The sequence below is a fragment of the Filicampus tigris genome, chromosome 3 (assembly GCF_054856515.1).
Source record: "Filicampus tigris isolate MCC_2025a chromosome 3, RoL_Ftig_1.0, whole genome shotgun sequence".
Lineage (NCBI taxonomy): Eukaryota > Metazoa > Chordata > Actinopteri > Syngnathiformes > Syngnathidae > Filicampus > Filicampus tigris.
In genome coordinates, this window is record NC_141219.1 from 15,630,119 (window position 1) to 15,646,927 (window position 16,809).

The window sequence follows — 16,809 nt, forward strand, 5'->3', positions numbered from 1 at the left end:
TCATACTAGCTAAAGATTCAACAAAATGTGAAACATTTTGCTTTGTCAGTGGTCACAATGTTCACCTTGTACAAAACATATCGCGTAAAAGTTCTGCTGAAAAATCAAATCAAGGTGGTAACATAATCATTTACATTACTGTACCACATTATGACTTAAGATTAAATCACCCAATCAAAATAACCATAACCTTAAGATTGTACATTAGTAAACCGTAAACATTTTGTGGAATAATGTGCACAAAAGCAAATCCTAGCGACAGTAGGTAAATAAAGAGTTTTGTTTTGTTTTTGTCTTCTTCTACTTTTTTATGATGCTACATAAGTAAAGCATGATGATCACCATTGAACAAAAAAATGGAACTTCCGATGGAACTTGGGGAAGCTCACAATAATATTGATAATGATAAAAGGAAAGGAAGGGATTTTAACATTGCAACATCAACTGTGTTGTCTGAATTTGACTGGTGAAAAAGGTGGCAAAAGTTTAATTCAATTTCAAATAACGTGAAAGTTATTTCAAATATGAATAGTTGACTATCATCCTTTAGCTAAACGTGATTATACTGCATACTAAAAAATGTTTTTCTAAGAGGCATTTTAAATTACAAGCTGCTTTCTGTGTGGATGAAGCAAAAGCTTGGTAAAGGGAACGTGTCTATGTCAAGAAGGTACTTGCTGTGCAAGTGTACTTCACGTGTTGTGTGCCACACTGGCTGGACTGGTGTGCTAGTTCTGGCCCCACCTGCTATTTTTTAAAGAAATCTTTGTAGTGACAATCATATTTGAACAGCCTCACTTGACAAAAATATGGCTTTCACAATTAAAGAACTCCCTCTGTTCAAGTGAATTAAATCATTTAAGCTCCAATTTTGCAATCACAGCCATGAATCGTTATTATCAACCCAGCCACAGCCAACTATTATTTAAACGCAATTCTTTGTACTGTACTGTATTTGTATTAAATATGATGAACCAAACATACTGCAATAAACACGTCACAAGTCAGTTTCTGTATGTACATTGTGCATTTTATCTGACGATATAAAGCCTAATCAGAGACGAACGTAGCTTGGTGCAAAAAGTAAGCTAAAGGAAGTGAATGTGGTGATATCTAAATATAGCGACAAAGCCCATGTGGTGTTCCGGGTGGTGAATGGGTCAGATAAACACCAGTCTTTGCCCAGGAGCACTATTACTTGATCCCCATGTCCGTCGTAAAAACATTCTTCTCTTTGTTAATTTTTGTTTTTGTAAGTTGTACTGTTTCAGAGTCACTATGTATGTCACTGTGGTAAAGGCAGTTTGGTCATCTGTAGTTTTCCTGACAGGAGCCATTACATAAGCACCTCATCAAGTGTGACTTGTAAGGCTGCCACGGTAATAGAAGTAGAGAAGGCCAAATGGAACGTGAGTAGGGACAGAGAGGCGACTTTTAGTTTGCCTCAGCATAATCTTTCTCTAATGTCCAATTCCTCATGTCGAGGCTCTCGGTCCAATCAAACAACTCGCATCATCCTGAACTTATATATATATATATATATATATATATATATATATATATATATATACATATATATACAATTATCGAATCAAATAATAAGAAATATCATACTGCATATTACAGTGCAAGAAATACCTGTAAGAGAATGATGAGAAAATGAAATTACTGCATCAGTTAATTGACGTTGTTGTCTAGAAAAGTGTCTAGATGGAGCAAGCGCTGATGTTAACATCAGTATACACAATAGTGTGGGTGGGTGTTGTTGACCTTGTTACTGTATGCACCCTTTGCTGATTTACATTTTACAACACTTTAAGGGCCAGTGCATGCCTGGGACGCCTTCCTATGGTGAACAGACAGCAGAATTTTTGCCTAAAGTAATACATGATGAACTTTTAAACTTCATTTATTACCCTTTGATGTGGATTTTAGAAGACATACACCTCTCTTCATAGTGTTAACTATTTAAGATTTATACTGGTTATACACAGCTCAAAGTTCCTTTATTGAACATTGGAGCAGTGTTGCAGTCTAAGACGATCTAGTCAAACAATGTTCTTTTTGGTTTTACTGCACTGTTATTTGTCTTTAAAATCAAAATGCTCAATCTTTATGGCAGCTCACAACAGTGCACAAACTTCATTTATGGGTCCTTTTATGGCCGTGACCAATTAATTGCCTTCATAATCTCGTCAAGTACTGATAGCATTCATAATCATAAAAGAGATAACTGTTGTCCGGTCAGTGTGTGGAATTGTACACTATGGTAGCAGGAAAATTCCCAATATTTGTTCAAATGAAAACATTTTTCTTTTTTCTTTTGGTATTGCAGAGGAATACATGATGTGATATTTTGCATTTTTATGATATTTTGCCAACAATAATGATAATTAGTATGACAATAGTAATTGTTGCTATTGTTATACTGGGAGAAAATCTTCATCACGTACATACATCACGACCTAGAAGAAAAGTGGGGAAAATGTATTGTTTTTGTGTCTTATTGTGTCATGTAGTAACATTTTCATTGGTCATATAGATGTATTTTCAGTTGAACCCTCTCTCTGTGCATCATCTATTTCCAATCCAACTGTGTCAAAGATGGCATGTTTTGATATGAGAAAGGCATCTTTGTTTATGCTGTAAATTTGAAGTCACCACTTCATGGCAAACAAAATAACGGAGTAGAAGAAATGTGATTTAATGTTAAAGCGCATTGTCTATAAATCACGTTTTGCCAGTAACTTCACTCATTATGTTGCTCCTGTACTACATACCGGTACATTTATGAAATAAATCGAAGAGATAAATTCAGTTAAGCATTGTGAGAGAATCAAATGTTCTGCATGTGATTTATATTAACATATTTTGTGTGTTCTTTGTTGTTGTAATCATTAAAGAGAAGCCAAGTCAAACATTTTCTTTACAATATGTTCTATGCAGCCCCACTAGTCTAAACATGGTATTCTGATTAATATTGCATTGGTGGAATATGAATTAAGCAGCAAAATCCACCCGTTTTGATCCAACTCGGGGGGCGGCCATTTGCCAATTGCTGTTGACTGAAAATGACTTCACAGTGCCTAAGGGCTCAGCTTGCGAACGTCACATGACCAAACCCAGAAAACAGGTGAGCCGTGATTGGTTGTTACATAAAGTAAAACTAATCCCCATGAGGGCTACTCTTTCCAAATAATGATCATGTACAATCAGTACTGAAAGCAAAGGTGGCAAATCCAGCTCCAGAAAGGTAAACGAGTTCATTTACCTGCCAACTGGGTAGAAGCACCTGTGGCTAAAGCCAAAGTGTGGCAAGGTTTTTACTTTTTGGACCTGGAATTGCCACCTCTGCCACAGAGACTGTCTATGCATCTGTAGTTGTTGCTTTTTCAGTTAGCAGAGCTCAAATGCGGTCGCAGTTGACTGTTTACTGTCTGTGTGTGAAAATTATGCGTCTATGAATGGAGTGAATTACTTTGTACAGTTACTGTTTTCTTTCTAATGGGAAGAGAGACACTTCTGTCTGAAGGAGGTGTTTATTTCAGGAAATAAGTTTGGATTTTGTAAGACAGAGCCGTTATGGATATTTGGTGCTTGACACAATATCAATATACTTGACTTTTTTTTTTTAATGGAAAATTTTCATTGACCATATGTGAGTTACCTGAATATAGGTGTGTGTCCAGGCTTGGGTTTATTCCATGAAAAATGTGAGGGCACGGAGAGGAACTGCTCCCCAGGCCCATCTTTCTTGAGGCTCTGGAGAGCCTCTTCTGAGGGAGAGTCTAGATTAGGAGGCATATTTCCTTTGTCATCTATTCCCAGCTCTCCTTTTGCTGAGGGTTGCACGGCTGTTGTGTCTTGTGAGGTCTTCCTTGTCTTGGATGGGATGTCTGCCTCGGACTGGCAGCACTGGAAGGGCGACATTCCTAAAGAGGGACTGCCAGCCCAGGTGTCCTCCGTCACACTACCCCTTGGTGAAGGTCCCGGCGTGGGTGAGGGCGAATGATGTGGCGACACGGAGCCAGGATAGCAGATGTCGGCACTGGAGTGGCGCCTCTTCCCGCAAGGTGAGGTGGGACGTGAGGAGGGCCGAGAAGGTGGCCGTGGGCTAAGCCAGTTCTCATCAGTGACACTGGTGCGCGGTGAGTGGCAGGGGGACTGTCGAGGTGACAACGTGACGGAGTGGGAGTGCTGGACGAAGGTGGGGTGAGGGTGCTGCCACTGCGGCTGCTCCTCGAGATTGCCGACGCCCGTTTGAGGGGAGGCGCAGCCCGGCGACGTAAGCGGCGAGCCCAGGGTGAAGCGAGCGGCGGCTTCATTGAGCTCAGCATCAACATCGTCGTACACATGGGAAAATGATTCGCAGGAGGAGGCGTCCGAAAACCAGCTCCTTGACGAGAGGCTGCTGCCTGGGCTCGGGCTGAGAGAGGAGTCCCGGTACGAGTGGTCAAGAGGCAAATACAGGTGGTCTCTGGACAGAGGCCTCTCACTGTGGTACTCCCTATCAGGGCCATTTGCCCTCAGATCTTGTTCATTGGCATCCATCTCCTGCTGGCAGCTCGGGGAGATGGAGGTAATCTGAATACTGGGGCACTCGAAGGCTTTTGGTGCCTCCACTGGGGCAGAATGTAGTAAGGGTGAGGTGCCATACTTCGAGTCTTGTGTCTCATAAGTCAAGTGCACGGGTTCTTGTTTGTGTGACTGAAGGCGAGGTGAAGTGCTGATGAGCGGAGAGTGCGACTGCACGCCATGACGGGGGAAGCTGATCGACTGGTGGTTTGTGACCACTGATGGGGGCTGCCCCACATTTAGAATGTAAAACGATGTGTTGTCATCTGGCTCCAGATCTAAGATGAGACATAAAACAGAAGAAGAGAATAAAAGAAATATTAACAAATGATGTTGTAGTCATACATATCAGGGTTGATTTGTGCAGCTCATTTTCAATACTGTTTCGCCTCATTCGTGGGTGAGCTGGAGCCCATTTCTTTGTGCAAAACGTGGAGGACTTTGTGTAAGACTTTGAGTACACCCTGGACGGTCAAGTGCAGGGCAGATATTGACAAACACCATTCACACCACACCTATAGACAACACAGTTTTTCGAATGCTTGTTATAGAAATATGGGAAGAAACAGAAACCAGAGAAAACGACGTTTTGCTTCATCTTTGGCTTTTTATTTTTGTTGTATTCAAGAAGAAGGACTTGCTTTAGTTACAAAAATAAAGCACAGCAGTATTCCAGTGCGTGGCTCAGTAGTACAGTGGTCATCTCCCAACCCAGAGATTGGCAGTTCGAACCACGGCCTTCGTGACCATGGCGAGGTATCCTTGAGCAAGATACTGAATTCCCAGTAAGTAAATGAGGTAACAGTGTGAAGCGCTTTGAGTACCAAAGGTAGTAAAGCATGACAAGTTACAGCCCATTAACTAGAGCTTAGCAATACGGAAAAATTCTTCTATCACAATATAGGCCATTTTATATCTTGAAAATTTATGCCACGATATACAGTCGATATTTTCAGTAATCTTGTAAAAAATATCTATAACATATACAATGACTGCTTACATTCTTTCACTTTGTTTTTAAGTAATGCACACAAGTAAAAGCAAAGCACTATGTTGCCTGTACTGCATTCAACAGGAAAAAATATACGGTTAATGCGCTGAATAATAACAATTTGTATTACTCAGTCTATGAAAGCGGGTAAATGTGTAAAGGAAGTATACTGCAATGAAGAAAGTCAGCATCCCGCCCAAATTGAGTTAGCAAATAAACATATAAATGTTGGTACGAGTAAACATCCACATAGTTACAGAAATTGCATCTTAAAAGGTACATGTGAGGGTGGACGTGGATGGAATTCTAAAGAGAAAACCGCTCTGTCAGCCATGCAGAAATTGAGTTTGCAAATAAAAGTGTAAATGTTGGTATCATCACACTAATAATACACTCGAAGCATTAATCCTTATAAGCATACATATAAGGTATTTAAAGAAATAGCATCTTATTGGGCATTTGCGAGGATTGACACAGATGCATGCTACTTAGAAAAAAGCCTTCTTTCAGCCATGGATGCCATTTAATTCCAGATAGCAGAACAGCTACAAGAGGGCGGCAGTGACTGTTTTCGGTGAATGGTATAACTAGCCTTCGTGAGTAGTCAATTCCTTGAACTAAGGCTGGTATCGGTGCATTCACCATCTAATTATTTATTAATTTTCATTAACTTTTAGATTTAATTTTAGCTGTTAGCTTAGCTGTGTGGAACAAGCATAGTAAGTGAAAGCTTTTGTCCACCCAATCAGCGTCCACTGTCATTCATATTTACCGTTTGCCATAATCCGCGATAAGAAACACCGAAACGAGGACATGTGATGAAAGAAATGATAGGAGAGAAGTGGCACAATAAAGACTTTTGTATCGTCTTCGAAATAGCCGTGATGTGTGGCGCTCAGATGATGATACTCCATATCGCCACCTTGTTAACAGCTGTGATGGCCGAGTGGTTAAGGCGTTGGACTCGAAATCCAATGGGATGTTCCCGCGCAGGTTCGAACCCTGCTCGCAGCGCTTGAGTTTATTGCTGTCAACACTCTTGTAAAACTCAAATTGGTTTCAATGGTCCTTCTTATGTCACCCATGAACAAAGCATTAAATTCATGACGAAGAATGTAATTATTCTTTCTAATCCTAACATTGTGTTCTACCACTTTTTATGTGTGAGTGTTGATGGTGGCTAACTTATTTGAACCGATGCATAGCCTTTTATATTTAATTGTTATAATCACCTATAGTTATTAAAGCTTTTATGTTGGTAAATAACAACAATTTGACCCAGGAATGGATTATTTTTGTTTAATGACTTCGCATGAGGAAAATAATCGCTAAAACTGACTAAACTGTCAGTAAAGGTTACGATTTTAAAGGTTCCGCTGTACTGCGAAACAATTTCTAATAGTAACTCACTCCTCCACTTTTCTTTTGACAATACAAGTCAGAGAATTATTCTACTAGAGAGTCCAGCTTCAGGAAAGAAGTTGAAGCGTGTTACCACAAACAGTCTACCATAGAGGCATTGTTTCAAGAGGGATAACTGATGAACAACACTACTCAGGAAACAAATTCACACAATGGTGCGTGCTGTCAGCTGTCATCACACTGCACTGGCAGGCTATTTATACCCAAAGTCATTCAGCACAGCCAGCATGTACACATACACACACACACACACATACAGTAGATGCACACACACTAAAACAAACAAATAGACAAGAGCACATTGGCTCCACTGGGTTAGTGGTTATTGATAAACTTCCACTGGATGCACTCTGCAGCACCTATCGGAGTGTTTCCCCAATGCCCCTGCCGCAAAATGTCTCACATGTCAAATGGTGAGCCACCAAGTCCAAACAATAACACTAGATATTCGTAGGCTCTTCCGTACTAGTTTGGTGGTGAACGTAATACTGTACATAAGAGAAACGAACATGAATAAGCCGATTAGGCCCAAGATGCCGGAGGCATGTGTAAATTTGAAGCACTTGAAGTTGAAATAGGTCATTTCAGATCCACACCAGTTCTGGAGCTTTTGGTAATGTGTTTGACAATTGCCAAACAACTGAAGGAGAAGGGGTCATGTCTGCCTACCTTCATGGATCTGAGTATGAGAAAATAGAATGACACTCAGTCAAACACAGACCTCGACCAGCTCACTGAACCGTCTAGTTTGTGCTTGTTTTTCTGTCTGTATTATAGCAGGCGACTTCTAGGTTCATGCGGGATGACATAAGACAACTGGGTCACACCATATTTGATTCTAGGTGATGAAAATGGTTCTCTATTGTGACTCAAATGCCAGAAGAAAGTAGAGAGGAAAATAAGTTCTGAAAAAAGTGCAAAAAAGCAAAAGTGGAAAATCCAGCAAGTTTGTTTAATCTAAAATGTTACAAGACAGACGGAATGCTACCATTTTCAAATTGCTATGTCCACATTTGTACCTAAATTCGACCCGACAATGTCTTCCTTGTCACATGTACATGTAACACATTGTCCATGTAGTTTTTACACAATCTTACTAACAAACCGACCAACAAACCTTCAAGAAAACCAATACCTCTGGCCTTTGTGCTTTTACTCTTGGTAGCGCTCATAGAAATTTTTTTATGATTTCTTCCTTTTCTCATGCCACACATCTCAACAAAGTTTTTGTTAAAAGCAGTAACATCGTTTTTTCAGTGACACTGCTAACAAACCACATGAACATAGGTGAAAACATACAGTAGCTTTGTGACTCACAGGTAGTTACGGGTGGACTATATATATTTTTTTACCTACGAAATGAATGCAGAGCCTCTTAAAGGCATGCGTAACACTCAAATAGTATGGTGAAATAATTGCACAATACTTCTCTAATTTCCAGAGAATAAGAGATTATGTTCTGTAGAAAAGAGCAAAAATGAAACACTGGGTTGTGTTCCAACTTTGAGGTTAACTTCCAACATTCTCTCAGTTTGTAACCACCATGGCCTGCCAAATAGATATTGGGGCTAAAGGAGAGAGAGGGAGACTGGCCCCCCTACTCTACCTACCGAACAACAGCAACAGCAGTAGCCGCAACAAGCTTTATATTTAGAGCGGCTCAGCTTCACAGTGGGCCAGGCTGCCCGTCACAAGACCAACCATTGGCTCCACTGACAACAACATCTGACTGACATACAACACACAGGCAGTAAGTACACACAGACACACAACTGAGGCAGGCGGAAGACGCTGTGTGGGAAAGAAAAAGCTGCAAATTTCATAATGGTATGGTAGCATGAGACAGAAGAGATTATGTGAGGGAAACAATGAGTGGAACGAAGTGCAGACAACATAAAGTACTGCATAGAACTACCTACAGAAAGTCTGTTAAATACAGGTCATTTAGATCAAGGCAGTCACAAGTCACAAAACTGCATGAACCTAAATTTATCTTTAAAATGATACTTTATTTGTGATTTGATCAAATCGAGCTTCAACTCTAGTGAAGCGCCACGATGAGTACGTTTTGAGATACTTTGATCACTAGTAGTCAGATGACACCATAGACACGGTATAATAACTATAGTTCAGTTGGTATGCAGTCAGGCCAGAGAAAAGGATAATTTGCCAAAACCATGCTATAGGAGAGTCTGAAAGTACGTCTGTGCTGGCTTGGTGGTAGAAACGACAGCAGTCACCTTTTAAGGTCTGTCTTTTAGCACTGCAGTCAGATGGAAGATAGCGAAACCTTTTGCTGTCTTGCCCAACAATTCAGTGCTATAACCTCTAAATCATCAATTCAAATGTGACTTTTTATAAGTCTTTTTTTTATCAAGCTGTCTCTCGTGTGTCACGATAGTGTTACACTTGTGAAAAAGCCCTCAAAGTCAAATGTCACCAGCTCCATCTGCTTTTCTGCTAATACAAATTTTCAGACGTCAAGGGGCAGTGTTACAAAGTTGATGGCGATGCTACCTGGTCCCAGATATTATTAGCCTGTGACCTAAAACCCACCAGAGTGGAGAAAGTAGTGGGTGATGGGGAATCCCCATCTCAAAGCCCATTCACCTTAGGGAGTAGGTCACAGAGAAGAAATGGGAAGAGTTGAGGTATGACTTTTTTCTTTTTTTTTTTTATCAATGGCTTTGGATGTAAATCCCCTGTGCAGTTCTTGAAAACCCAGTGCGTCACACACTCCTCAAGTGTCCATACATCACAGCCAATCCGTTTAAACAAAGCTCTCTAAGAGGCTTTGCTGTACCTCAGTTATTAATAGCTTAACCACGGCATTTCATTGAAACACAATGTTTGTGACATACCACAAAAATGACCCTAACAACGGGGAAACCTTGTTGGTGACGCTGACATTCACTTGGTTTATTGTTACAAAGTTTAGTAAGCGTTGGAGTGATTCTAACACACAGTCTGAGGATTCTTGCTTGGGGATAAGGTGCAGGGACTCTGTTCCTCCCTCCTCCTCTCACTCATCACAAAAGTGTGTCAGGGTCCTGTGACCGGCAGTGACATACAAGCCCACATTCTGAGAAAGTCCAGTTAACAACAGAGAGGTAGGGTTAGGCTCTCCCGGAGCAGATTCGGGTTAATGCTGTTGCCCCCACTTTCAGCCTACGCTAACGTATGCTCAGTTAATCCTCAAATCATTAATATCCAGGGTTGACTTAAAGTCAACCCAACCATATATTTTTTAAGAATTTGTTCTGTGCAGGCCCACTAGTTGAAATACAGCATTCTGATTAGTATTGTGTTTGTGGAATATGAGTTCAGCAACAAAATCCACCTGTTTTAAGCCATTTCAGGGGGCGGCCATTTTGTCACTTCTGTCGAATGAAAATGACATCACACATCCTCAGGCTCATATAGGATATCATCTTTAAGGATGTGTTCAAATGAAAAGTGTGCTATTTTTACAATTTCACATTTTTTCTACAAATGCAGAACAATGTATTTGCCTGCTTTAAAAAACATGTCTGACTATATGTCACTTCACTGAACAAATTGTAATTGGCATTGCACTATTGGCCACAGTAGTGGTGCAGTGGATGTACTGTACACATTATTGGAGAAACGCTATGAGCACAAAACTACTAGTGGTCAGACATTAATGACACGCATGTTCATGCACCAAGATATATCACAGTCTTGTATTACGCATTTGCCACAAAAGCATGCGGCACAGGAGCTAGAAGGTAACCTAACGCCAGGTTCCCTTTATGGTGGGCACCCAACTTGATTAGAACCAGATCATCTTACACCCCATGTACAAAAGGCTTTGTATTCTGACCAGTGTCCCTGTCTCCTCTTTCAACCCACGTCAGGAGCGGCTAGGTGACAGCTCGCCTCAGAATTATGCCGCCTACTGTGACTCTCAGGGATAAAAAAACACCAAACAAAAAAAAATCACACCATAATTGTTACTGCAATCATTTTTTTCCCTTTTGTATGTGGTATGATTCTGCTGAGTTAGTGGCTGGACTTGACTTTATCTACCTTTCCAAATAGTGTGAAAACAGCATTCTTTTCTTAACGCAACATGACAAAATTTCAGCACATCCAGGCAGAGGTTCTTTCATTCATCGAACTTTTAGACCTTTCAGGTCAGAAATGACCCTTCTACGCAAGCTTTATTCGTATTCATAGTTTACATCCCGATGACACAGTATGTTTATTTCAGTACATGGCACACACTTTAAACAATGGAAACCAAAAATCGTGCCTGATACCATACCAAACCCAGATGTACTGCTCATACAGAACCCAAAATGTCAACGTGACAATGACTTTTGCATTATACTTGTATTAGGTCATTCACAAAAATCAAATGATGAATCGCCTTCCATGTAGTCTTTCAAGGCGTTGTTTTTTGAGGTCTCGTGGGCTGGCTGGCGGCCTACTTTTCTAAAATGGGAGCTTGTGACGCACAAACATACGTGTTACAAAGGTTTGCCATCACCTGTGGCTTAAAACCTTCCTGACTGGGTTTGTGCCAAGCCTACTGTGGTTCTCTGTATCTACTGAGTCGGTATACAAATGAAAACGTTTGATAGTGACGGCAGGAGATTGGGCTGAGTGAAATAGATGCATAAGTCTTGTTTGATTATCACTTGTATTGTGTTTATGTGAGGTTACTTCATAAAGCCTTCCTGTGCTGTCACAGAAAATTCGCTAGCCAACAGAGGCTCACCCTAAGCCAAAGTTAACATACGCTGACAGCTAAATTAGGCTCCTAATTAACAATCTAATGCCAAGTTAACATTATGGGACAAAGATATAGTGCCAAACAACAACCTGAACTAAATACCCACAAAGATCCCATTGACACACAATTGTCTTAAACATGTATTAACGTGTTTTTCTGAAAAAGGCTAAGAAAGCTTCTTATCAGACTTGTGGTTAATCTTATACAATCTTGTAATGTGCCACAACTAAAATACCCAGTGACTTGACCTCTAAACAAAGCAAGCATGTAAGATTCACCCATGTGGTTGGCATACGCGATAAACAAAATGCTTTGCTCCAAATAGGAAGAGCACTGTCGTTAAACGGGAAATCTTCAAAGGACGGATGTTGGGAAGCTCGATGCTGTTTATGACCATCGGATGAGTAAAAGGTGGTGCATATGGTTGGAACTCTATTCACAGTTGGCGCGAAATGCCCTTTTTGCCCAGCTGTCAGAGTCCACATGGTCCACATTCCCGGTTATGACCCATGTAGTAGCAGGGTCCACACAACCTTATGGGCCACAGACGGAATGTGGCGCAGCACCCATCTGAAGAGTGGCAAATGAAATTTACTCACGTTATGGACACTTAATAACTCCCTTATCAATGAAAACAATCCCCACATTGGCCCGATCATTGGAGACTGGCGGTAAAGATGACAGTACCAACTGGTTGCGCGACTGAAATACATCTTAAAGATATTTCCTAAAATAATTCAGATTCAAACTACTGTAATCCCCGTGCCCCGCAGTACAAAGGGAACAGTGGGGAGAAAGAAACAAATGAAAGGAGATACAGGAGTTAAACAGCTTTCCCTCTGGTGTAATGCAGCCTCTGATATGTTGATACAGCACAGCCAGCAGTAGCTTCAGTTACACTAAATTTAAACTAGACAGATGCCTCACATAGTTAGTCATGCCTCGCCCCCGGGGAAACAAACGTCTCATTCATCACATAGGATGCTGGGACCCCCTAAGTTCAGCAGGGTTAGGGGGCAGCCACGTGGTGGTCTGCTCCCACATGTTGACCTTGTGCATGACTGTCTGACTGCTGACCTCTCTGCCTTTGCCTCTTTGCCATTTTCAAGGAGATTAGAAGCTGGCGGGTCATGCACCTTCCCTTGTCATTAAACTACAATATAAAATTGATTATTTTATATACACAGATTCTAATACTCAATCAATCGGGTTATGGTTATAAGTAAAAAGTGCACTTCTTGGTTGTTCAAGGCTTCTTTGTCTCTAAATTTTGAGTGAAGGGAATGTGGAGAAATTCTACATTTTGGGTGGCGAGACTGGCTGAGGAATTAGAAAATTATAGTGGAGAGACTTCTGGCTATTGTCTAAATATCTTTTAGAGAGAGTGATAGATAAATTCAAAATGTCTGGGTGAGAAATTCTAGATTTGTGGGGTAGAGAATGGTTGGGGATAGTGGCAGGAAAACAAAAAAATTCTAGAGACAGTTGGGTGAAGAATTCGAGAGAAATTCCAAATGTGTGGTGGAGAGGAAGGCTGACAAATTTACAAATGAAGAAGTCTTGAACAACTATGAAATCGAAGTACCTGTAATTCAATTTCAATTTCAACGGTATGCTCTCCAGGAGCATCATAAAAATTCCAAATTTCTGGTACATTAACAAAAATGTATTGTAATTTCATTCATAGTTCATCCATTGCAGGAAAATTTGAACTGAATTTTTAGACCTGTCGTTTAAGTGCTCATGTACAGTTTTGTTTCCAACCTCATGAGCTTGTACTTGCACGGTCTGAGTCATTGCTACCACCCCTCAAGATTTAAGTTTACAAGCATACACACACACACACACCCCCACACCCACACACACACACACACGCTCACACACCTGGTTACAGTCTGGGAGTGCCGACGCACTCACCTGGAGATGTGGCGCACAGCATTCTTCTACACCTCTCCTCGTTAAGCTCATGAAGTGTCCAAGCAGTAAGAAAAAAAAAAGGCTGCAGACGTGTTAGGACGAGACAGACCCTACCGCACCGACTATGATCGTGTCACCAGAAACTGATGTCTGCACTGTGCCGCTCTCTTTTGGGAGCTCAAAATAGTTCACCATGAGAGCGATGTAATTTCAGTCATTCAGTCTTTCCCCCGAATGACGAGGACTGTGAGGGAATCGGTTCAGAAGAGCGGACAATCAACAACAGAAATCACCCAAGTCTAGAGGAATCGCTCGATTCAAAGGCCCTTAAGATCAATCAATATTTTCAAGGAACATTTCTTGGGTCGTTATACTGCTGCATGTCAGCATGCCGACACTAATTATTTGACAAACCATTTGACAACAGAGCATAAAGTAAAATCCTTATCAATTGACGGTTTTGCTTTCTGTACTTGGCTACCTTACTATATGTTGGCATGTTAGCATTCAACCTATCTGAGAAGGCTTTATTTAGCTCATCACATAAAAAGAGCAGAGTAACACTACTTTTTGCACTCCTCTAAAGGCTACCAGGCAAAGAGGAGCAATATGATAAGATGACAACCACAAATTTTGAAATTACATTTATTGTGACATTGTATCTTGGCAACTAAAATGGTACCTACGTCTCAGAACTGAGTAACCAGGACAATATGGCTCAGGCAACCAAAAAAATAGTTGATAATATAACAAAACAGGGCTCATTACTAAATGGAATACTGTCATCTACAGTGAAGTTTCTCATTCACTGCTTTCTCTGTTTGTCTCTTTCATATCCATAGAAAAGCTGTGCAAGAGAAGAAGCTTCAGTCGCTGGGATGGGAGGTCTACAATGTTCCATATCTTTTTGACAACATTTTATATCTGAATACTGCAAGGCTCAAAATAAGATGTTTTGCATCGCAGATTACGATTGCAAATTTGCAATTTGTGCTTCATCAAAACACAATGAATAAAACTGAAAATCACAGATTTTTTTTTCCGATAATTGAACCACTGAGACGGTCCCAAAAAGCTAGCCAGCAACGAGCTTCAGCTGTCTACAAGTATGGCTAAACACGTTGCGGAGTCAGTCATCATCGCCTCAATGGCGGCAAATAAGATACATTTTTGACAAGTATGGTTTTCAAGAAGGGATGGCAAGGAAAGATGGAGAATCAATGCTAATTACTAAGCTAACTAAGATTCACAGGCGATTGTCAAACACCTGAATTGAGTTGTTGGGTGATCGACGAGTACACTTTTGACAGAAGTCTGTCTCTAACCGTGTTAAAGCAGAGAGTATACAACGTTGAACACCAAAATAGCAGGTCAATTAAGAAGTGTCTTATTCACTATGCTACAAAGCCAAACAGGACCAAAACCGGAAACTGGAAATGAATGACCTTACGCTCTGAAAATAGTTGGGTCAAAAATTGACCAATCCATGACTTGGGTCCATTTGACACAACTTTCTGGATTGTTTTCAAGTCAAGTCAAATCTATTTATAAGGCCCTTAATCACAGGAAAGTCTCAAAGGGCTTCACATATGCACCAGATCATACACACGACATCCCTTGATCCGCCATATAATTTTTGGGGGCAGCACAATGAATCCTACCGTTTTCTCTTTCCCTTCAATTGTTTTTTCCATATAAATGTTCCTACCTTCAGCAAAGTTCTAATTAGTCTGGTTTAAGGGCGGCTCTATTCAGCCCATTCCCATGCAATTTCTGGGAAAATCCCGACCAGTAGAATTTGACTGAGCATCTAAATAATAGCGCTGACATATTTCAATTTCACCTCATACGTCGTTTCCTGAGCAACAAAGAGCACACAAAGAGCATGATAAAGGAAACGTAGGAAGACGTATAATTAGACAAGGAGGAACAGGATCGGAAAAGCAAAGCAAAGGCTTCTGGCATTGTACAGAGTGCACACTAGCACTCAGATTTTAATTAATATTAATGTCTCACGTGTTTACTTATGCAAGTTGAAAGGCAGCATAACAGCTGAGAGTTGAGAGATTACTGTAAAAGTGACTTCCTTAGCAAATAAGTGAAAGAAAATCATCGGACCTCATTTCAGCCAGCATCAAAGGATTAACTCTGCGGGTGTTTTGCGGGTTTATTTGACACATGTTCTGAAAGGAGCTCGGAGAAGAAGAAGTATAGATGCAGCGGAAGTTACAGATTTAACAGAAAGTTTCCAAGTGCTGTACTTTTGCCGAGTGTTTGTGAGTGTTTCATGTCACGATAGGTGTAGATGATCGCCAGTACTAGTAGCCATGTTAGATGACGAAGCAGAAGTGTGCCTTCTGTTTAGCCATGTTTAGAGCTGGTACTGGTTTTATTTTGATAGGTTTCTACTTCCTGTTTTGTGACTGCTGTAGTTGATTTTACTGTAGACACCCCTAACAAACAACTATAATAAAACTAAAAAATACGGTGCATTATTGACGTGACTTTTAGTACTCTGCTCATACATTAATCATTGAGAACTGTTTATAATTTTGTATGTTTTTTAACTGATTAATAATAAATGAGCTGCTTCCACAAGTATGCCCTTTAAAAAGGTTGTTAGTAGTAACATTGCCTGTACAGCTAATACATGGTTTTATACAATTTTGACTGGAACTAAGTGTCCCAAATAAACCGTAGATGTTGTTTTGAACCATCATCCAGCATCCAGCATCACAGAACAGACAGTGTTCAATTTTGCATGTTCGGGTTCGCAAGCATACAGGATACTTTGCTTTTGAAAAAAACTAGAGTAACAAAGCCCTTGTTATTTTTTTGCTTCTGGGAGCGTAACTCTACATTTTGACAGGACTGAAATTCCAGATGGTGTAATGTCATTATGTCCAAACGCAGTCCGTAACAGGTGACGACAAAAAACAGCATTTCGTAGAAACCTGTTCGAAACAAAGTAGAGGTTCACCAGATTGCTACTAAAAAAAATACAAAACAAGCCGTGACATGAGTGTTGCCTTCAGAGAAAGGAGAAAAGATTGTTACACTCCCTCTTACTGTGATCCTGCTTTTACGCTCTGCTTATTCATTTAGACAGGAACCCCCTCCCCTCCCCAACCTCCCCCTTCCCTTT

General features: G+C 40.6%; 1 protein-coding gene and 1 non-coding gene across 2 annotated transcripts in view; one reads left to right on the top strand and one right to left on the bottom strand.

Annotated features, from left to right (window-relative positions):
* Positions 1-16,809, bottom strand: part of nfatc3a (nuclear factor of activated T cells 3a) — a 62,662-nt gene that overhangs the window by 43,052 nt on the left and 2,801 nt on the right. Inside the window, exon 2 of the mRNA XM_086025947.1 lies at positions 3,668-4,853. Coding sequence (XP_085882073.1) covers positions 3,668-4,853 — 1,186 coding nt within the window. The remainder of the gene's footprint in view (positions 1-3,667; positions 4,854-16,809) is intronic.
* Positions 6,499-6,580, top strand: trnas-cga (transfer RNA serine (anticodon CGA)). The gene has a single exon. It is a non-coding gene; the product is annotated as a tRNA-Ser (tRNA).